Consider the following 22,616-nt stretch of genomic DNA (forward strand, 5'->3'; position numbering starts at 1 on the left):
TTTTGGCTGAATGACTCCCTCTTATCATCATTTCAAATAGCCTAAGGTCATATTTAGATGACCAGCCATGCAGTCATAACCAAAACTCAGCTATAGGTTGGAAGCTGGTTGTCTCCTCTGGCTCAAAAAGTTGTGCTCTTGACTCCATCAACAGGATAGGAGATACAATCCTGCCGTGGGCAGCTCCTGAATGTAGCCTCTATCACATAATCCTGATTTTGTGTCACCCTGTGTTTATCAGGCAACCTTACCCCACCTATAGGTGGAGACCAGCAAAGGTTGGGAAATGGGCACAGTGAGGTCATACCCTGACACCAGCTTGAATCTAGGCCTTCCCCAAGGCCCTGTGCCTGAACTCCCTTGCTGGACCTGCATGAGTGGGAAAGCCTTTCCCACTCAAGCAACCGGCTCAACTTCTCCAACTCTTGGCAAAATACAGAGAATGAGAGCAAGAAAAGCTGCACCTGTGTCCTCAGGTATTCCGGGGACAATCACTCCATGACTTGTATTATATTATTTGTCCATTTCATCATGGTGTGGCTCACCACTTTGGATAAAGTTATAAAACTTATTAACATGACCTTGTTAAAAGACACCTGTAAACACTGCCCATTAATAACACCAACTGCCACTGCCTAGGCTACAATACTCATGAGCTCTCAGCAAGAATAATCCCAAAGCCCTCCTAACTGGCTTTCCACTTCCGGTCCAACAAGACAATCTACATGTTCCCTACTCACCCCTCAAAAAATCTCAAATCATTCCTTAATGGTCACCAAATGGCTAAATGAGTACAACAGTCCTTCCCCAACTGTATGGCTCCTCACAGGCTCCATGGTATTGGAACTCATAGCTAAATGACCTAAGAAGGGTGGGGAAAAGCTAGGCTAGAAACAGTAACTCAACAAACTTACGAAAGCTCTTTCAAACACTTTCTAAAACTCATCTTAAAAAAAAAAAACCTATAAAGAGTACACTGAATTTAAAATAGATATATTTGCCCGAACTGAAATTAATACTAATAGAAATTATATTAATTTCTACTTGTCATCCTTTTTCAGGACTCCCTTCCCCACTGTTTCAATAGCTGCCTTAGACATTTGCTTTCTTAGGATGTAGAGAATATGTATTTGCTTTGCAGTCCTTTTCTAGGGGGCCTAGTTCTCCATTCAAATCTTCACTGTTCTTCAAATTATATAACTCAGTGCTGCTGACTGCCTCACGGTCCCACTGTGGTTCCAAAGACCCATGGTGACTTGGATTCCTGTGAAAAGAGTTTAGGTAACCTTGTATTCCTCAACCCATTCCCTCCCTGTCTAACCAGAGTTATGCAGCCTTAGCTCTGCCCATGACAATTTCATGCCTTGGCAAATCCCATTAGCTTCACCCTCACACAGTTCAGCCACCAGGCAGGGAGTTTCAGGGCCCAGGGTCACATTGTTTTAGCTTCCTCTACTCCCTGGTTTCAATGCAACTTCTGCTTTTCCTCTGAGAATTGCCTGACTTTCCTTTTTCTATTCCCAACCCCTAGTTCCCGCTTTTTCTATTTATCACCAAGAGGAGTGATTCTACTCAATACATCCCAGACCACATTTCTCAAAACTGAAGAAGTTCTTCACTCCTACTCAAGCATTTAAGGTCCCCTCTGACATATACTCAATGAACCTATCCAAATTCTATTCTTCTCATTCAGGAAAGAGTGACTGTTTATAGTTTCAACACACCTAACATGCTCCACCTTTGTGCCTATACTCAAGTCCTTCTCCTGCCCCATTTTACCTACTAAAAATCAAAATCCTATCTATTCTTCAAAACAATCTCAAATGCTACCTCATTCATGAAACTCTGTGGCCGACCTCCTATCAGACAAAATTTTGCCTCCTGGATCACCACAGCACTCTAACTTATGTTATGGCACCCAAGACAGTCCACCATACACAGCAGACAGGTACTCAATTTATAATAGTTGAACTAAACTAAAAACTAATGAAAAACTTACTTTCTATAAAAGTCTCAGATGCTTCCCAATATCATAAGCAAAAAAATTACTTTTAAAAAAACTTAAGCTTGTCCTCCATGCAGACTGAGACCTGAACTGGAATCAGATACTTTACATAAGAAGTAACCTTCAGTCGCTGTGGTCTGATTTGGGGTACAATCTTTAACCTTTGTTTCAAGGTCACAGTCCAAAACCACAAGAGATCGATTTACACAGTAATTATTAAGCCAATTATTTTCCTACTGATTCTGATCCAAAGTAGAATTTTTCACTCTTGGTACTCTTGAAAGAGCATATTAAAAAGTAAAACATACTGATAGCTTAACAACATTAGCAAGGTGAATGGTTAATCCACTGCCTTTATCACTGGCAGCATACATGTAGTTCATAAAAATCATCCCTAGATCTCTTTTTACAAATGGAAAAATTCAAGCATCACCGTGAAAAAGAAAATGAGGCCAGCAGCAGTGGCTCACGCCTGTAATCCCAGCACTTTGGGAGGCCGAAGCAGGCAGATCACTTGAGGTCAAGAGTTTGAGACCAGCCTGGCCAACATGGCAAAACCCCATCTCTACTAAAAATACAAAAATTAGCTGGGCATGGTGGCGGGTGCCTGTAATGGCAGCTAATCAAGAGGCTGAGGCAGGAGGATTGCTTGAACCTGCGAGGCAGAGGTTGCAGTGAGCCGAGATCACACCACTGCACTTCAGCCTGGGCAATGGAGCAAGATCCCATCTCAAAAAAAAAAAAAAAAAAAAAATGAATAAAGTTAGGCTTACCAAGGTATTATAATTAATTAACCATACTTCAGTTACAGGCCGAAAAAATGATGTTTCACTCTATCAATACTTAAGGTATTTCTATTATGTCTTTTTCTTTTTTTTTAATTAAGAGACTAAGTATTCTTGTCTTCACATATGTAGGGACTTTACCATGGAATTTTGTTTATACTTCGTTTTTTCAAGGAATGCTCACTGAAGGATAGTTTACCTCAGTGAGTCTCACAAGGTAACCAAGCACCTAAAGTTTAAGTAATGTTCTCGTTAATTCCTCATATAAAGGATCACGCCAAGCTGCACATTTTGTGTGTGCACACTCACACGGACACCGGCCTCAAACATCTCAATCCACCAGGCTCACCTGAAGCATTTTGTCAGGGCTGCTCTCAATGCCAGGGGGCATGTTGCTTGGGTCGAAGGCTATCTGTTCAACCTCAGCAAAGTAATTAACTGGATTCCGGTTTAAGACCAGTTTACCAACTGGGATGAGAGGGTAGTCCTTGTGAGGCCAAACCTGAAAATGATGTCATATTCATAATTAACAGGCAATCAACCAAAGGAAATTAAACCTACCCACAAAAACACCAGATTTCAAATACAATCAAGCCAATGAAAATAATTTTTAAATCCAATAAAACATAAGAATTTAAGATGAGTGCCTTAGTTAAATCTTTCACAGTAGGAAGTGGTGAGTACTGACAGTTTCCCTAGGAAAAAGTACATCAGCTTTTCATAATCTGTTCCCTGTTAATAACAATATATGAAGCCACATACACATACTCAATGAAATGACGAACAGGAATGTGGAAGCAAGATGCTGGTAAAGGACACTCTGAAGTGGTACCCTCTGTATTTTGTATATGACTTCCCCATCATTATAATTGTTTGACTAGATTTTTTTTCTAATTAGGTAAGAAGAGACTTAAAAAAGAAAACAATATAGCTGTTACTGACTCACCTTGGTGAGATCAAATGGATTAAATGGAAAAGTTTCTGCCTGATTAAATGTCATGACCTGGATGTAAAAAGTCCAGGAGGGGTAGTTTCCTGTGGCAATGGCATTAAAAAGATCCCGGATGCCATAGTCAGGATCTTCCTGGGAAAGTCTCGCCGCATCTTCAACAGAAAGGTTTTTGATGCCCTGGTCAGTCTACAAAATGAGAGAAAGAAGCTCCAATGGAAACTTATTGGCAAAGTTATCAAAATGTAATCAGTAATTCATTGAAGGATTATGAGTAACACCACCCAAAGAATGAACTTTCTTTACAACAATACTTCCATTGTTCAAATCTGATACTAATGAATTTATCAACAAGAAATTCTATTTGATTATCCCAATACTTTTAAATGTCAAGGAAATCCCAGCTACACATTTCATATTTAAAATCAGTCCTATCTTTCTGTTTATGTATTCTATTATTTGAATTTTTACACTCATGTTACTTTCCAAATCAGAAAAATCAAAATATATCTTAAAAGTAGGCAAAGGATTAATAAAATTAAAGGACTACTTCCCTTTTATCATGAAGTAATGTTTTAATTCCACTTCATGATAGCTCAAATCAATTACTGAGACTGTGCTCGGCTAGTATACCTTCACCCCTGTCCTATTCCTTTTTTTTTTTAAATAAATTATAGAATCATAGCTCATAGAGCTGAAAAGAACTTCAGTACAACTACCTGGAACTAGTTCTCTGACTATGAGCAGGCAAAATTAATATTCTGACTTTCCAAGCAAGCCATTAAAACCCAGAGAAGCTATGTCACTTCATAAGTGCTCCTGTCATCCTATCATACTGTTCTTTAATGGACTGACCATGTGATCTTATTCTGAAAGACCTCCCAACAAGCCAAGTGCTGCAGAAAGATTTCCTTAGCAAAAATCAACTCTGAACGCTGGTCTATTTCTACCACAGAAATCCCAACTCTCTCGTCAGTGAAAAGGTCTGAACTCTTACTACTGAACCAGAAGTAAAGCCACCTTCAGTATTAAAAAAAAATGAAGGTCACGATGTACAGATCACCCAAAGAGCTAATATATTAACTTGTGCAATAATATTGCAATACTTTTCTGATTTTAACTGAATCCTTTAGGTTTAGAAAATAATCATCTTAGGTCAGAATAATCCAGACTGATGAATCCACGTAGATCTCAGGCTACCTTAGGGCCCTAGGATAAAAGACTCACAAGCAATCCAATCTTTCCAGGACTTGTATAGCTGGTAATATTATGCCAACTTTACAGTGAAAAGAATTGGAGCTCAAAGAACTTTTAATACTATGCCCAAGGCCACAATTATCTAGAAGAGTAAAAATCTGAGTTCAGGCTGGCATAACTCCAAAGCTACCAACTAGACTGGCTGTCCCAGAGACAACCATTTAGTCTTACTCTAAGTAACACTACATTGATCCTTTTGGCAATTACAAGCCAATTTTATGTTCCATAAAATGTTTCCTTGTCAAATATTATAGATTCAAGTTATGATGATAAAAAGAGGTGATAGTTCTCCTGTTTGATATGCCTACATTAAGTTGTTCAGATAAAGAAGGAAACAGGACAGAAGAAAACAGGATAGAAGAAAACAGGGCTTTTGCATGTCATTAAGAGAGAGACTGTCCAGTACTGGTCATGAGCCCACTTCTTTCTGCTTATCTTAGCAGCAGTATTTGGAAACAGAGGTTCTCAGGCTTGTTTTTACCTAGCCCTCGGGAGTTCTCTGGGAATATCACTAACACACCAGGGTTCACTGGTAATATTGCTCATTGTAACGAATGCCATGCTTAAACCAAAAGAGAACCCTTTAAAATATTTCAGTTGATTAAAACATTCTCAAAACCCTCCCCAGATGTAACGCATTTGATCTGGCTATATGAACGCAAATTTTTAAAAACAGTACAATTTTGTTTTCTGACATTTGTAATTGATTTTACTTATATGCGTTGTTCATAATACAACCTCAATAAATGCTAAGTGAATAGATGGATGACTTAAAAAGTTAGAAGAAATGATATTGGAAAGATGCCATTGGATGTTGGAAGTGATAGTGAGACCTGGATATGCTCCAAGCGGTGTTAGCCCTCTTCTGGGCCCTAAAAGGTATCTATGCTCAGGATAATGACTCAGGGCTAGGCACTTTATTATTTTCTAGAGCTGAACTCCAAACTCCAACAAGAACTCTAGAAAAGCCAGGCTAGGGCCAGGCACAGTGGCTCACACTATGGAAGGCCAACACTATGGAAGGCCAAAGTTGGGGATGCACTTGAGGCCAGGAGTTTGAGACCAGCCTGGGCAACACAGCAAGACCCCATCTCTATAAAAGAAATTTTAAAATCAGCCAGGCATGGTGGTGTGTGCCTATAGCCTCAGCTACTCTGAGACAGGGGGATTCCTTGAGCCCAGGAGTTCACTGCAACCCAGGAGTTACTGTGAGATACGATCATACCACTGCACTCCAGCCTCAGTAACAGAGCGAGAGCCTATCTTTTAAAAAAAAAAAAAAAAAAAAAAAAAACTAGGCTAAACTAGGTGGAAATTATTTCCTTCTGCCTAGCCTAGAGGTCTATACTATCTTCTTTGAGCCCAAACCAAAAGCTTAGATATTCCCACTTCAGGGAGAAAGCTGTACACAACATGAAGCTGCCAGCCCAGAAACATTAAACCAGAAGCAGCACAAAAGCAGCACATTTTCTAAATATTTATGACAAGGGACACAGGATCCAGAAAAAGGAAGCTTAAACTGTTGATCGCAGCCATGTGCCTTACCTCTGGCCACATGTAAAAGAGAGACTAAAGAGGAACCACACACAGTTCTAATAGGACAGTGTGAAGTTATGTCCTCAGGTGGAAGCCAACAAAATACTCACAGTACTGATCAGCGAGATCAATACTTCCCATGTTTGGGGAGGGAGGTGAGGGAAAAGTGGGAGAAGCCTTAATCTTTGCTCAATTCTTCAGGAAAAGTAAGGAGGTGTGTGGTAGGAGCCTTGTACATTCTGCCCCAAAGGTATAACACGTACCTTATAATGGAATTTGCAATAAACCGCCTTTCCTTCTGCGTTAACCAGCTTGAAAGTATGTGATCCATATCCATTCATGTGGCGATGGCCATCTGGAATCCCCCGATCACTGAACAAGAAAGAAACCTAAGGAACAAAAATATAAAGCCTAAAATGTTTTCATTTAAATCAAAACATCCTAGATTTTTAAGATATTCCTTAGGTTCCAGAAAGTCCCTTAATGACATAAAACATACGAGCCTATTTCCCATGGGAACGGTTACCATTATTTCACCTGTAGAAAATAACAAACAGAAAAATTTTAAACCAAAATGATATGCAAATCACTAATACTATGACTCAAAATTCTATGAAGGAAAAAGCTGAAACAACCTGAAAACTGGCCTAATTTGTTATTCAAAATTTATTTTCATAGCAAATTTGGTACTACTTTCCCCTCACTTCCCTAATACAGAGCTTTATCTTGTACTAAAGACTTTCATCCTTACTATTGCTAAATATCAACTGACAATGTTGCTATCTATCTATCATCACCATTTAAGGTTGATGAATGGGGGATGATTATTAGAGCCAGTTATTACAAAACTCTTCACGATCAAGAAATCTGAGGAAGCTTATTCCAATAAAACAGCCAAAACTGGAGAGACACTTTATGAGGAGGCATAATTAAACACTGCATCCCAGGTGATAGAAGACAATGGAAAAAAAGGGTTCCTACCTGATGCAGAGACTCAGGACGTAGGCTCCAGAAGTCCCAGACCATATCCGGATCCTTCAGATGCGTCTGAGGATTTCTCTTTTGGCTGTGGATAAAAGATGGAAACTAAATAGAAAAAAGAGAGAAAAAAATTCAAAAACTAAGTTTACAGGAATTATGGTGTCTTGCATTATACATGCCTATTACTAGGTTTATGGATTATAACTCTAAATACAATCCTGGAATTTTAAACTGCCAAACCATAAAATGAAATATACTCAACATAGAAAACTGGCATCTAAGATACCCTAAAGTATTTCAAATATACTCAAAACTAGTCTTTTTTTTTTTTTTTTTTTTTGAGACAGGGTCTCACTCTTTCACCCAGACTGGACTGCAGTGGCATGATCACAGCTCACTGCAGCGTTGACCTCCTAGGCTCAAGCAGACCTCCCAACTCAGCCTCCCAAGTGGCTGGGACTATAGGCATGAGCCACCACACCTGGCTAATTTTTGTATTTTTTTGTAGAGACATGGTTTTGCCATGTTGCCCAGGCTGGTCTTGAACTCATGGACTCAAGTGATCTGCCTGCCTTGGCCTCTCAAAGTGCTGGGATTTATAGTATTTCTTCCTGGAAAAAATATACCCACCCTCCCGCATGCATACACACACACACACACACACACGGACACACACACACACACACCCTCCTGCTGACTCAGAGCATGTAGAGACACCCTCTGCTTGTTTCCAAAGTCAAGTCCCTCTTTTTACTAATCTTCAATGTTCTGCAAGGAAAACTAAACTCACTTCCCATTAAGTCAATGTGTCTTAAAATGACAAATCTAAGGCCAGTGGTAACTGTTGCTACTTGATCTTATCAAATACAGAAAAATGTGTTGAAAAAAAGTAATCCAGACAACTCATATTCTTTTCTTTCTGCCTTTCCCATGGTTTCTCCTCAAATGCCAACCTATTTGAAATCAATTTAAATCAACAAACATTTGTTGAGTGCAAAATACTCTATTACCTACCAATATGGGATCCCTGATGAAGAAAATGGGGGTGTTATTTCCAACGAGATCCCAGTTACCATCTTCTGTGTAAAATTTCACTGCAAACCCACGAGGGTCCCGAACTGTGTCAGCTGAACCTGATTCTCCAGCTACAATATTCAAATGGAAACAGGAAGCATAAGCCACAGCACTTTACATCCAAGAAGCCTGGAGACATAAAGAAGCACCTAGATCCATCCTTTCTAATCTACCTCCAAGAACTAAATTAGGCATTTAAGTGCCCGGGTTATTATTTCTACCCACCAGCTAATTCAGTCCACAAATCAAACAAAAGAATTAATTGAGAGCAATAAGAGAACATATGTAATAACAGCTGACAAGGTTATTCATTTAACATAATAAGATAACTTTGTTCAAACAGGTAATTAAGCTTTTAATTAAAATAAGGGAAGAGAATAATTATGAGGCTTAAAGTAGTGACAAAGAGAGTAAGTGAGTTGCCAAAATGATGAGGTCAACATTAAGAAAATGAGTTAAAATACTGGTTCTTAATTCTTAATTTATTTTTACATTCCACAGTATTTTTAAAATGCAGAGACTGACACAGAAACGGAACTAGTCAAGCAGTAGGCATGATGAAATATAGTATGATGATCTAATACTATCTCTGTAATGTGAGAAACATCACTTAGCCTCTCAAAAACGAAAAGAATCCCATTCTGCAAAGTAGATCTACAATTAGAGACTGTATCTGTAAAGCACCTAACCATGGTTGGCATAGTTAATTCTCAATAAAGGTCACTGTAGGCATGGTTATTAAATAAGATTTCCACTCTATTCTTCTGTTAGAGGCAACCACTTTGAGGAAAGCTCTTTCCAAATGTCACAGAATTGCAGAGGTAGCCTCTGTGTAAGTGTGATTTCCTAAGACCTCAACAAACAGAAATATAAGTAACTTCCTGTGTGTCTCCAAATATGTCTTCTACTGTAAAGCCTTGCCATAATTTGGAGAAGTGCTTGTTTCCTATTTTCTAATAACTTTTTCTTTAAGTTATAAACGTCCCCAAAAAGGTGAAGTTGAGTTAAGCCACACCAATCACGCCAATAAACCAACTTACCAACAGTGGAGAACCGAACTGCGATGGGAGTCCTCTTTCCAATATGCTCAAATACCTTTGCCTTGGAATATTTGGTAATGTCATGTGTGACCTCAAAGTAGCCAAAGGCCCCTAACGAGAAAGACACAGAAATCCTTACCATGAGACCATTACTCAGACATTCAGGTCCTTAACAGGCATGTGAGTAACAAGAGAAAATGATGGTTAGCACCAGCCTTCTGGGGGCTTCCAGTGTAATGGGGGAAGGGGAAATGTCCAAACACAAAATAAAGAGGGTGAAAAGCAAAGCCCTATTCTATCACTCAGTGCTAAGTTGAATGCCACATAGCTGGAGCCGAGAGAAGGAGGTGAGTGGGGCTAGAAGTAGTCAAGGTTGGCTCAAGGACACAGGACCTCAGAGGGGCCTGAAGTACAGGTAGGACCTATGAGAGAAAGAGAAGAACAGAGAGAAGAGGAGATGAAACCACAGAGAAAGAGAGAATCTCTTCAACACCTAGCAAGGAAGATACAAAGCAAGCAACACACTAAACAAGTCAAGATGGAAAAACACACAAAAACCACTGGGGAAGATGGGAAGAAACCTTATCCAGGAAGAAGAGATGAAGAAATGCAGAAGTCCTAACTGGAAGTCCCAGTCAGCAAGCTAAGAGAAACACTCCCTTTCTGTGGAGCTCTTTTTCCAACTGAGTATTTCACTTTCTTTCAAACACCACCCCCATCTTTTGTGTCTGACATAAGAGCAATAAAGTAAGTTTTACAGAAATTGTTGGAAAAAAGGAAAGGAAAAATCATCACAGACCCACCACCCTAACACAACTATCCCAAATTTTGCAGTTCATTCCGGTAACTACCCAATAAGTACACCATTTAAACTTAGTCGCAACTTGCAGTCGTGTCTGTGTCTGTATTTCTGTACAGCGGGTCCTCATGTAACATTGTTTGGTTCAACATTGTTTCATTATAACATTGATGAGAAAAAAATCTATTCCTAGCTGAGGTCACTATCTGTGTGGAGTCTGCATGTTCTCCCCATGTCTAGATAGGTTTTCTCCTGGTACTCCAGCTTCCCCCCACATCCTACAGATGTGCACATTAGGTGAACTGGCATGTCTAAATGGTCCCAGTGTGAGTCCACTCTGCAATGGACAGCATCCTGTCCACGGTTGGCTCTTGCCTTGTACCCCAACCTGTCAGGACAGGCTCTGGCCTCCCACCACCTTGAACTGGAATAAACTGGTAAATAACGATCTTATTTTACTAATGTTTCTTAAAGGTATGTATGGCTCACATTTATTTCAATGTTTAATATTAGATGTATTTTGAGTCTCTATTTAGAAGTTTGGTGATATTTTATCAGTCCGAAATATGCCATAGGAACTTAACTCTTGCTTATGTCAATTAGCCTATCGTAAAATTCGTTTCATTACATGTCGTTTAGCTTAAAGTCAAAGTTTCCAAGAACCTATTGACATTAAGTGAGGACTTACTGTATTTTTATTCCTTCAATGAACTGCATGATAGGAAAAATGGAAGACTGCTATTTTTAAAAGAAACTATTTTATACATAATGTTTAATCTGAGGAAATAACCATCATTTATTTACTAATTTCCCTACTGCAGGACATTTCTCCTTTTTCCCACAAATGGAGATTTGGCACTTGTGTTAAAGGTCCTCCAATCCTTTGGGAAATAACACTTGACCCAGGTGCTGGGAAACAATCTTTTTACAGCAAATAAACACAGCACTTACCTGCTCCTTTAGCATGCACGACTCGCTCGGGAATTCTCTCTCGGTCAAAGTGAGCCATTTCATCAGTGAAAACAACATCCTGAACAAGAAGGGGCCCACGGGGCCCCACAGTAATCACATTAAGTTTGTCTCCTACTGGGTTACCAGCTCCAGTGGTCAGGACATCAGCTTTCTACATGAACACAGAAAGAAAGTGCAGGAGAGTTAGCACAAGCAAACCTTTCATTTACACTGTCACGGATACATAGCTTTGCAATGTTTATACCATCTGCCCTCTTTTTACATTTCCTGTGTCCAAAGTACTAAAATCCGACAAGATGGGCCATTGCCTGAAACTTTCAGTCATGCCTCAGAAACCTTTGACAAATCTCAACACCAATCTTCTAAGAAACTTGCTCTGAAGAGCAGAAAGATGATTTTGGAGCCTGAAAATGTGCCCAGCACCTGCTCCAGAGAAAGCCACTGGGTTCTGCAAAGCTCCCAGAGAGGTGCCTAAAAGCATCCTACAAATTTAACAGTGAAATGTCCCACCCAACAATGAGAAGATGGTCTCCAGGGAAGCTGTGCTGGTCAATACTTTACTCAGAACTTACAGATGCTTTATTACTGCCACGATGTTCAAGTACGCTACCCTGTTTAGTGCATCTCAAACAATGTACACCAGCTATTTGCAACATCTCTTTTCAATTAAAAAAAAAAAGTCAATGGCTTTTACTGTCACTAAAAGTAAACTGTTACTGGTAAGGTGGATTACAGTATTAATGTTTTAAAGATAGCAAATGTCTCTGAAATGGGATAGGTTACTTTACTGTAATAAAGAATTAATTTTAATCCACCTGATTCTCCAATTTCAGTTACATTAGAAGACACTCAGCTGTCCCTCCTCTAGAGTGAGAGCGGCCTTCTTCTAGCCCCACGTGATCCTGGAAGCTCTCAGCTTCATCTAGTTCCATGGTCAGAGAATACTTTTGACCACAGATAAGTGCCTCTGCAGTGTCTTCCCCCGGTCACTGGAAATCAGGAAAGACATGGAGGTGATGCAAAGCTACGCCACCCCCACCTGGGAGAGGAACTCAACGGTGTCTATGACAAACCTCAAAGACCAACTTCACACACAGAGAAAAGCACTATTTTTAGTATTTCCACACACCTGGAGTGGAGTATGTAGTTTTACTCCCCATGCATGTCTGTCCTGCATATTAAAACAAATTCCTGCCTCTTCTCTAGAAGGCAATAGGGTGGGGAGTAGGCACTTAAAAAACCACAAAAGATCTGTGAGCTGTCTGAAAAAAGACACTGAATAAAGGAGACCATGCAATTTGCAAAACTAATAAACAAGACTGTCTCACACACTAGGAAATGCCCTTGCCACTAGAGTTCTATCTTCATCCAAGTGGGAAGAGGCCAACATGGCACCAGGGAGAAACCAAGAGTGCCAGCATTAGAGCCTGGGTCCAACTTCCAGTTCTGCCAATTACCACCTATGGAGCTGCTGGCAAGTTACTTATTTATGAGTCTCCATTTTCATCTGCAAAACAGAATAATAACCACCTCCTAGGGTTAACACATGAATTAAAAGAGTTAAATGTAAAATGCAAGCCATACATTCAGCACATACATGCTGTCACTTCACTGACTGTGAGAACATGACCTCACAGCAGAAGGAGCAAAGCATCTGAAGTTTTATTTTTCTAGTAATCATGACAGATGCCTACTCCTCCATCCACACTCTCTCACTCTACCATCTCTGTCCCTAAACCCATCTAGCAAAGCCCCTTCTAAACTGTCACAGTTTAAGGGTCCAATCAACACTTACCACCCAATCACACCACTCTTTTGAAGATACGTATGTTGCTAATACGTGTGACCCTCTGCAGGTTTATTTTTAAAGTAGAAAATGAACCAGGAAAAAAAAAAAAATTCTACTTTCTAAAGTAGAAAATGAACCAGAAAAAGAGCAACTTCACCTTTAGTTTAAACCTAAAGCCTTGGTTTTCAACCTTGGCAATGCACTGAAATCACCTGGGGAGCTTTTTAAAGCCTCCTGATGCGCGGGTCATTCCCACTAGAGATGTCTGATAGAAGTACCCTGGCTGAGGCCTGGGCTATTTTTAAATGATTCCTGTTGAAGCTAGGATTGAAAATCACTGACCTAGAACTACTGAGTGATAACAAAATTAAAATAATTAGAGAGCCAGAGCAAACCAAATCTGTCCTTTAAATGCTCTTTTCAACATATAAACAAGGTATTTAAGGAAGCCTTTAAAAAATAAAGGGACATCCAGGCTGGGCGCGGTGGCTCACACCTGTAATCCCAACACTTTGGGAGGCTGAGGTGAGTGGATCACCTGAGATCGGGAGTTTGAGACCAGCCTGACCAACATGGAGCAACCCTGTCTCTACTAAAAATACAAAATTAGCCAGGTACAGTGGGGGGTGCCTGTAGTCCCAGCTACTCGGGAGGCTGAGGCAGGAGAATTGCTTGAACCCAGGAGGTGGAGGTTGCAGTGAGCCGAGATCATGCCATTGCACTGCAGCCTGGGCAACAGGAGAGAAACTCCGTCTCAAAAAAAAAAAAAAAAAAAAAAAAAAAAAGGACATCCCATAATAAAAGATAAAAGTATGAGAAAAGATACCAAGAAGCTCAGTAAAAGGAATGCTAAACAGGCAAGAGTGTTATTTACATGCCAGCATCCTTAAAGTGGAGAGGGAGCTGCCCCTAAGGGAGAGATGAGAGCACATCACATGTTCCCTTCTGGTTACTGAATTAGGGTGATATAGTCAAGAATAAATACCACACCCAAAGGCAGCAGGTGCAGAGTTGGATAAACGAATAAAGTACTAAAGCTTGAGGTGGTCTTTCCTGATGACACTGACTAATAAGAGTCAGAATGCTGGAATTATGGCAGTCCTCCCTCCTGCCCAACAAAGGAATCCCCTCCTTAACATCAATCCTGTTAAGAAATGAAACCTGAGTTTTTAAGTTACAAATGGAGGCTTCAGAATCTCTTCCATTTCCCCACTCTAATAGTTAGATCAATTGTCCTCATTTATATAACAGCTTTCCTTGCACAAGCTCTTGTATATACAATTTACCTTCAAAGCCAGTGGGGCAGGAAAGCTTCAACAGTCAGCAACAGAAAAGGGAAGCCAGGGAGCAAAAACTAGAAAGGAAAAGATCCCCCAACTTCAGGGGATGTTTAGAGCAACATTGGGTAAGAGGAACTGATCTAAACTGAAAGATAGAGCATTTATTAGTATTAGAAGGTGAGGAGTAGGATGCAGTGTATTTAAGATGAAAATAATTCATGCAATGAAGATTTACTAGATGAAATGAGAGGGTGGGGCTAGAAAATGGACCACACAAGTTATCTCACTTAAGCTTCCCAATAATCCAGAGATGGATGTTATTAATCCCAACTATAAACTCAGAAAACTTAAGTAACTTTGCAGAAATGTCAGTGTTGTGGCACAGGTTTACTTGTTACATGTAACAAGTAAGGACAGGCAAAGAGATTTCCTCCAACTTGCAATTCTTGTTTTTAACTCAATGAATGACTTTAGAGCCAGAATATTTTTAAAGACAGAAAAGCTTTTCTATGGCTGGACAATTTCAAGACCTCTCTCTGGGAAAGCAGCATTGGTTCTTGTTAACATGTTTCCATCTTCCTGGCTGCTAGCTCCCATGACATCCACATGTCTCTCTCCTGAAGTGCTCTCTCTATCCTGCCCCACACCACCCATGAAGCAGGGCCAAGGGAAGCACCTTCTTGTGCCCCTTATAACAAAATACTGTAATTGCCTGTTCACATCACTGTTTTTCTTTCTGAGATGGAGTCTCGCTCTGTTGCCCAGGCTGGAGTACAGTGGCGCGGTTTCATCTCACTGTACCCTCTGCCTCCTGGGTTCAAGTGATTCTCCCAACTCAGTAGTTGGGATTACAGGCACCCGCCACCATGCCCGGCTAATTTTTGTATTTTTAGTAGAGACGGAGTCCCATCATCTTGGCCAGGCTGGTCTCGAACTCCTGACCTCAAGCAATCCGCCCGCCTTGGCCTCCCAAAGTGCTGGGATTACAGGCATGAGCCACCGCGCCCTGTCACTGTTTTTCCTCTCTAGACTGTGTACTCCTTTTACATCTATATCCCTGATCCTAACACACTGCTCAATATACTAACAAACACAAAACAAATGTGTGTGGATTCAGCATGCAAATAAACTAAACCATGGACCAATATGATATGGCCAAGAGCCTTTCTAAGGAGAAGGAGGAAGCAGCAACAGCCTATCCCTTTCCCTGCATCTCCCCTCCAAAAAATGAGAGAAATATTTTAATTTATAAATTCTGATCAAATACCTTTAGACAAACTTGTTATGAAAACTGCCGCAGAAATTAGCTTGGCTAAAAACTGGCACAATTATTAGAGGTAGGGACTTAAAGTAAAATTCCATTTTGACTTTGCTGCTTTTATAGACTTCTTTTGGCCAGAGCTAATACATAAATGAGGAAATTTTCCTGGGAAGAGTAAGGTTGGCTTCACCTGGTGAAATATTTTATCAGTATATTACACTTTCCACTTAGTTCCCTTCACTCACAAAAGTCTCAAGAACCTAAACATGTTCTTCCACTTTTAATTAAAAGATTGGTAATGCAAATTGCCCCTGTCAGTCCCAGAGGAGTCATAATGATGTCTTCTCATTCTATGATAAAGAATGTGCCTAGCATTTTCTAGCGAGTAACTGCCTAACATTCTCCATTTATTCAACAAAGATTCAAGTGCCTACAACGTGTATACCCAAATACAGGAAACCAAAGACTGTCCTGACCCTCAAATTTCTTACTCTGTGGGAAAATAATAAGGGTGGTCTAGATATTGGCGGCTGTGGAAGCTAAAGCAACTCCATCTTAGACACTAATCCACCATGCTGACTTCTGATTAACTCCAGTTTTAAGATTTCCAGTTTATCCATTATTCCTTGTGAAAGAGCCCCTATTTACTATAAATCCTGCCCTGAGGTCAAACAACCTTGACATTATCATACTTCAGTCATCCCATACCTCCCTTCTGAATCACCCTTCCCTATGGTATTTATTAAGCCCTGGGTCTGAGGGGTAATGGTGTGGGATCCACCATCTTGTCTCAGCAACATGCAAGACACTGACATAGTTTCTGGTCATAAGTGTGTATTAAACATTTCTTTCTGAGAAACTTGATTTGTCAGGCTCTTTGTTTGGCCTCTCAGCTTCCTCAGACTTTGGGAGTAAGTTTGCATAGACCTACCCTCCATGGAAAAGCTAAGAAAAAGAAACGAAACCTTAAAAACTTTTATCCCATCTCCCATAGTCTCTCCCATTGCACATTAAGACTTAGCGATCCCATGCCTAGGTATATTTCAGGAGAAATGAAAGCACATGTGAACCAAGGGTTAAGTCACTCAGTCACCCCTTCTCCATCCCAAATGTTGGCAGTATAACAGCAATGCAGTTATTACCAGGGTTACCCTAAAAAACATAGACCCTCACAGCCTATAATGCATAGGCAACTCACTGACATAAATGGACAGTCTAAGACCTAACCCTCTGCCAGGTAATAAGAGAACTGTATAAAAAGGTAAGGTTTGAAATGTTCAAATTCTCCCATTTTAAAGGGATCAGAGGTTACTTATTAATACTTCCCATTTACCTCCAAGAGCACTGGCAGCAAGCTGCACTTAAAAAAGAAAAAAAAAGAAAGAAAAACAATAACAACAACAACAACAAAAAACAGGAAATGGGTTAAGGTAAGTATCCCAAAAGAAGAGCCCATGGCTTTCTGAGCAGCCAGCAATAAAGTTCCCATTTAAGTTCCCTTCAAAGTCACTGGGAATACCTGCAGAACCACCTCCCTCCTGCCAAGACAGAAAAAGAAATAAGAATTTTTAAGTGGATCAAGGTCATACTCATGAACACATCTGACTCAGTGCTCACTTATTAAAGTTTACAAAACTCCCAATTCAGCTGTCAGCAAACCAAATCTGACCACAGAAGATACGCCCAATAAATTGCTTTCACATTGGTTGACTGTGTTTCCAAAAAAGGATACTCTGATTCTTGAGAGAGGAGGCAACAGAGTGCTCTCCTATAGTAGTCCCAAACCGTAAAGCTCTCCCAGATGAATAAAGCGTCAAAACTAATTGGGAAGTGGAAGAGAGCATATTAGCACAAAGCTGCCCACTTAGATAAAGGCATTTACCAAGCAAAGGGAGACTTTTTTTTTTAATGCCATCTGTTACTGTCTTAATTTTCTAACAGAATATCTTAATGTCAGAAAGTAAAAATGACATATTCTTTAAAAAGAGATTATGTTGTGTGTCCATTGCCACATCACAAGAAAATGGATGGACAGATTTTCACCAAATACGAAACGTAAGCTTTGGATAATGTAGTAGAGTCAGCTTCCTGGACACGGGTACACTACCCCAGGTGTGGCCTGTAACAGAGTTCTAGCCAACAGAATGTAAGTGGCAGTAACCCTGGACCCCAAACCTTACCACACTCATATACCCTTCTCCATGCTCTTGAGCCTTCTGTGCTGGACAGTGATGCCCAGGGCAACCTTAAAAGCCATGTGTTGACCAAGGGGGAGCTTCCTTCAGCCTGGTACCCTCAATAACTGTGGGAAGCAGAGCACCCACCCGCCTTCTTCAACTTCAAACCACTTTGGGCCATTCATGTAGGAAAGGAATACATTTCTTTTTTTTCTTTTTGAGATGGAGTTTCACTCTTGTTGCCCAGGCTGTAGTGCAATGGCATGATCTCAGCTCACTGCCACCTCCGCCTCCCGGGTTCAAGCGATTCTCCTGCCTCAGCCTCCTCAGTAGTTGGGATTACAGGCATGCACCACCACGCCCAGCTAATTTTGTATTTTTAGTAGAGACAGGGTTTCTCCATACTGGTCAGGCTGGTCTCGAACTCCTGACCTCAGGTAATCAATCCACCCGCCTCAGCCTCCCAAAGTGCTGGATTATAGGCGTGAGTCACTGCACCCGGCCATAAATTTCTAATATGTTTATACCATGATACATGTTGAGATTTATTTTTATAACTCTTAGCCTATACATGATTTCACATGATTTAACTTAAAATATGGGCTATGAATCAATAATTTAAAAGCAATTCAATTTTTAAAAGGACAGAAAATTTGAACATATACTTCAAAGGAATATATACCAATGGCCAATAAGCATGTAAAAAGATGCTTTTCATCATTAGTCATCAGAGTAATGCAAATTAAAACCATAGTGAGATACCACTGCATGTCCAACAGCTAAAAGCAAAAGACTGACAGCACCAAAAGTTGATAGGATGTGGAGCAACTGGAACTCCCATACACTGCTGATGAAGTATAAAATGGTACAACCATTTTGGAAAAAGGTTCAGCAGTTTCTCATAACACATTCACTTACCTTATGACCCAATAAACCTACTCCTAGACCTACTCTTAGGTATTTCCTAAGAGAAATAAAAGCATCTGTGCACAAAAAGACTTATATAAGAATTTTTATAGCAGCTTTATTTATTTTTCATTTTTAAGACAGAGTCTCCCTCTGTCGCCCAGGCTAGAGTGCAGTGGTGTTAATCATGGCTCACTGCAGCCTCCATACCCCAAGCTCAAGCAATCCTCCCACCTCAACTTCCCCAATAGCTGGGACTACAGGCATGTGTCACCATGTCTGGCTACTTCTTTTGTTGTAGAGATGGGGTTTCACCATGTTGCCCAGGCTGGTCTCAAACTCCTGAGCTCAAACAATCCTCCCACCTTAGCCTCCAGAAGTGGTAGGATTACAGGCATGAGCCTTTATGCCCAGCCACAGCAGCTTTACTTACAATAGAAAAAAAAATTAAATAGCCCAGGTGTCCAGCAACAGGATATTCAAACGGTGCTACATTCATATAATGGAATCTTACTCAGCAATGAAAAGAATAAACTGCTAATACATGAAACAACTTGAATGAATGAAAGGATGGACAGACAGAGTAACGTAATAAAAGACACAAGGCAAAATGTTCCTTGTAGAATCTAGATGGCAGATATATAGGTATACACTGCAAATTTTTTTCAACTTTTCTGAATGTTTGAAATTTTTCATTTAAAGAAGTGTTTGAAAATTATATAGGCTATAAGACATATGCATAATTCCTTTTGGAGGGCCCTGGGGGGAGGGAGAAGTGCCTCAAAGAAGTAAGCGGTTTTTACTCAGAGCAGCTAAAATCGACGAACAATAAGACATCAATGTGACTGCTAATCAGGACGATGTACACAGTGCACTAAGATGCCATGGACAAAGGGGACTGCCGTATTTCAATTAAGAGCCTCCCAACTATGGATGAGCTTTTTGAGTCAGCCATTTCTCACATGGGCAACTACGTTAAGGTAAATCAACAGCAGGGACTTCAACAGTTCATGATTCTCCCAAACAAGGAAGAAGGCAGCTAATCTCAGAATAAAGGGGAGTCCTTTAAAAATGAAAATATTGGCCATGCCCGGGAGCTCACACCTGTATCTCAGTACTTTCAGCGGCCAAGGCGGGTGGGTCACCTGAGGTCAGGAGTTCCAGACCAGCCTGGCCAACATGGAGAAACCCCATCTCTACTAAAAATACAAAAAATTAGCTGGGTGTAGTGGCGGGGACCTGTAATCCCAGCTACTTGGGAGGCTGAGGCAGGAGAATTGCTCGAACCCGGGAGGCAGAGTTCACAGTCAGTGGAGATCTTACCACTGCACTCCAGCCTGGGCAACAGAGCGAGACTTCATCTCAAAAAAAAAAAAAGAAAGAAAAGAAAAGAAAATATTTTGTTTTGTAAAAATCTCACTACTTTGTCCACACTTTTCTCAATTCACCAAGTATTCATGAAAACTTCAGTGTGAACCAGGATTTGCACCCACTGGGTAAGGAAAGAGTCTTGGGTCCAAGAAGCTGGATTCTAACCTTGTCTCTGCCACTAAGTAGTAGCACATCCTTTACTAAGACTCCACGTGTCTCTGGTTCACTTTAAGAGCTCATGAACCGTCCTAATGGTATATAACAAAGAACAGGGCCAAGAGGGGAGATTTTCCAGGCCCTTGGAGGAAAATGGCAGCCTTGTCCCAAACAGGGAACCATTAAAGCAATCCATGAGCACTTAGCATTAATACCCCAGTTCATGAACCTGAGTTTTGAGCAACAGCACTAGGCAGAATGGGGAAAACAGGGCTGCAGTCCTCTCTCTACCATTAACCAGCAGCCAGGGAACAGGGCAAGACCTTTAGACTCCCTGGGCCAATCTGCCAACAGAAGACTCAGACCAGATGCGGTCTCATCTAATCCAACCTCCTCATAGATGCCCTCTGCACCCGTGGGCACAGGCCAGGAATGCCTCCCCCACCACCAAGTTAAAATCCTACTCATTTAAAAAAATTCCTGTTCAAATGTCACCTGCTTTGTCCAGCCCACCTGGTCACTCCCTCTGCATTCTACAGAATACCTATATTAGAGCCCTCACCACGCTGGAGTGTAATCATCTGTTTAAGTGTCTTGTCTCCCAGACTAGACTCTTAGCTTCTCAAGGGTGTTGTTCTTGCCTCATTGGAATTTATACACCTTGCCCCGAACAGTGTCTAGCACCTGCAGGCGCTCAAAGAATAGAATAAATGCATTAACCAATCCCTAATGTCCCCCCACCCCAGCTCTAAAACGCTAGGCCTGATATTTTGAAGTGCAAATGAGACAATGGATGTAAAAATTCTTTTATTTAGTCGTTTAATAAGGTGCATAGTACGTACCAGTCACTGTGATTGGTGCTGGAGACATCAAGATGATAAAACACAATCCCTGCCCCGCTGGGACCCCACAACTATGAAAGCGTGTAAACACTATTTCAAGAAGGGCAGCGTTAGAGCCTGGTTCCACTTCCCTCTCTGACTTCCTTGCAGCTGCAGCTCTCTGCCTCTTTCCCCATGAGCCCTCATTCTGTCCTCAAGCTGCGACCTCTGTCCCAGTTGGCAAAAGTGCAAAATTCTGAAGCAACCACCCGAGCCTGTCGCGGACAACAAAGCCTGCAGGCCCGCGCCCCACTACCCAGACCCCCCCTCCTCTGCTCCGGCGAATGTAAGAGTCCGTTTGCACCGAAGGGGATCCCCCACCCCGCCCAGTGAGCCGCCGTACAGTCCCTCCGAGCGCCGTCCCAGGGGAAGCCGGGCCGTTACTCGCCGACGCCCCTACTTTCTAAACGGACCCTCGGGCCCGTTCGGGGAGCACAGGGTGTACCTGCGCGGCCCGCTGCTCCTTCCAGTGCTTCATCTGGTCGCTGGCGGGATCCCGGCTGTCAGCCATGGCGTTCGGTTGGCGGTGCGCAACACTGCAGGAAGCCTCCGCTTGTGGGTTTCCACCCTCAGTAGGCAAAAGTGCCTGTTGCCCCGCGGCCGCGGCGACTTCAGGCTCAGCCAATCAGCACCGCCCCCTCGTCCCGCCCCCCTCGTCCCGCCCCCTCGGGAGGACTGCCTTCTGATTGGCTGCTCGGCGCTAGGCAGGCCGAGATTGGAAGCCAATGGGCGTGGAGCAGGGCTCCCCGAGGGAGGCGGTGCCCCAGAACCCGGAGATACCCGGGAGGGTGCGGAAAGGAGGGGTCCCGCGCTAGTCCTGCGATTGGAGAGCCTCGCCCCGCCGGCCCCGGGTGCCCGCAATAGCCGAACCCAGGTATCAGCATCCCTCAGGGCGGTATCAGCATCCCTCAGGCCGCCCCAGGACGCGGCCGTTGGTGGCCTGCCAGTTTTGCAGAGGGAATACTAGACCCTGCTGAGTGGGGCCTTGCACTCTAACTGTGCTTTTTCTGCTCTTAAAAAGTCAGCAATCTTGGGTCAAATTACTCTGTACGAAATTAAATTTTGCCATCCGCTAATGTAAGTATTATTTGCAACCAAAGGATGGATGGATGCTTTTCTTTTTCTCTCTTAGCTTTTCTTAACTTATTCGTGGATTATCACTTACTAGACTAGTATACTAATTATTTAATATAAAAACACTCTGAAACGTTTATCTCCGCACAGATGGGTGTTGATTTCTTCCTTTACCAGAGAATAACAACTTAACTTAGATGGGAAAAATGTACTCCCTTGTGATGGGAAAAATGTATTCCACTCCGGTACATTGCCAAATTGGCTTCTTTAAACACTGGAGAAATCTGCTTCCCCAAATTTTACTCCCAGGTAGGCAGAAATTT

At 41.6% G+C, this 22,616-nt stretch overlaps 1 protein-coding gene across 1 annotated transcript in view; it reads right to left on the minus strand.

Moving 5' to 3' along the window:
* LOC105471546 (catalase) overlaps positions 1-21,821 on the minus strand; it is a 35,513-nt gene extending 13,692 nt beyond the window's left edge. Inside the window, exons 1-8 of the mRNA XM_011724060.3 lie at positions 21,665-21,821; positions 11,378-11,549; positions 9,628-9,738; positions 8,528-8,658; positions 7,514-7,618; positions 6,796-6,921; positions 3,737-3,928; positions 3,140-3,292 (exon numbers count right to left, since the gene is read on the minus strand). Of these exons, the coding sequence (XP_011722362.2) occupies positions 3,140-3,292; positions 3,737-3,928; positions 6,796-6,921; positions 7,514-7,618; positions 8,528-8,658; positions 9,628-9,738; positions 11,378-11,549; positions 21,665-21,730 (1,056 nt within the window). The 5' untranslated portion in view covers positions 21,731-21,821. The remainder of the gene's footprint in view (positions 1-3,139; positions 3,293-3,736; positions 3,929-6,795; positions 6,922-7,513; positions 7,619-8,527; positions 8,659-9,627; positions 9,739-11,377; positions 11,550-21,664) is intronic.
* Positions 21,822-22,616: the final 795 nt, after the last annotated feature.

Source organism: Macaca nemestrina, chromosome 12, assembly GCF_043159975.1.
Source record: "Macaca nemestrina isolate mMacNem1 chromosome 12, mMacNem.hap1, whole genome shotgun sequence".
Taxonomy (NCBI): Eukaryota; Metazoa; Chordata; class Mammalia; order Primates; family Cercopithecidae; genus Macaca; species Macaca nemestrina.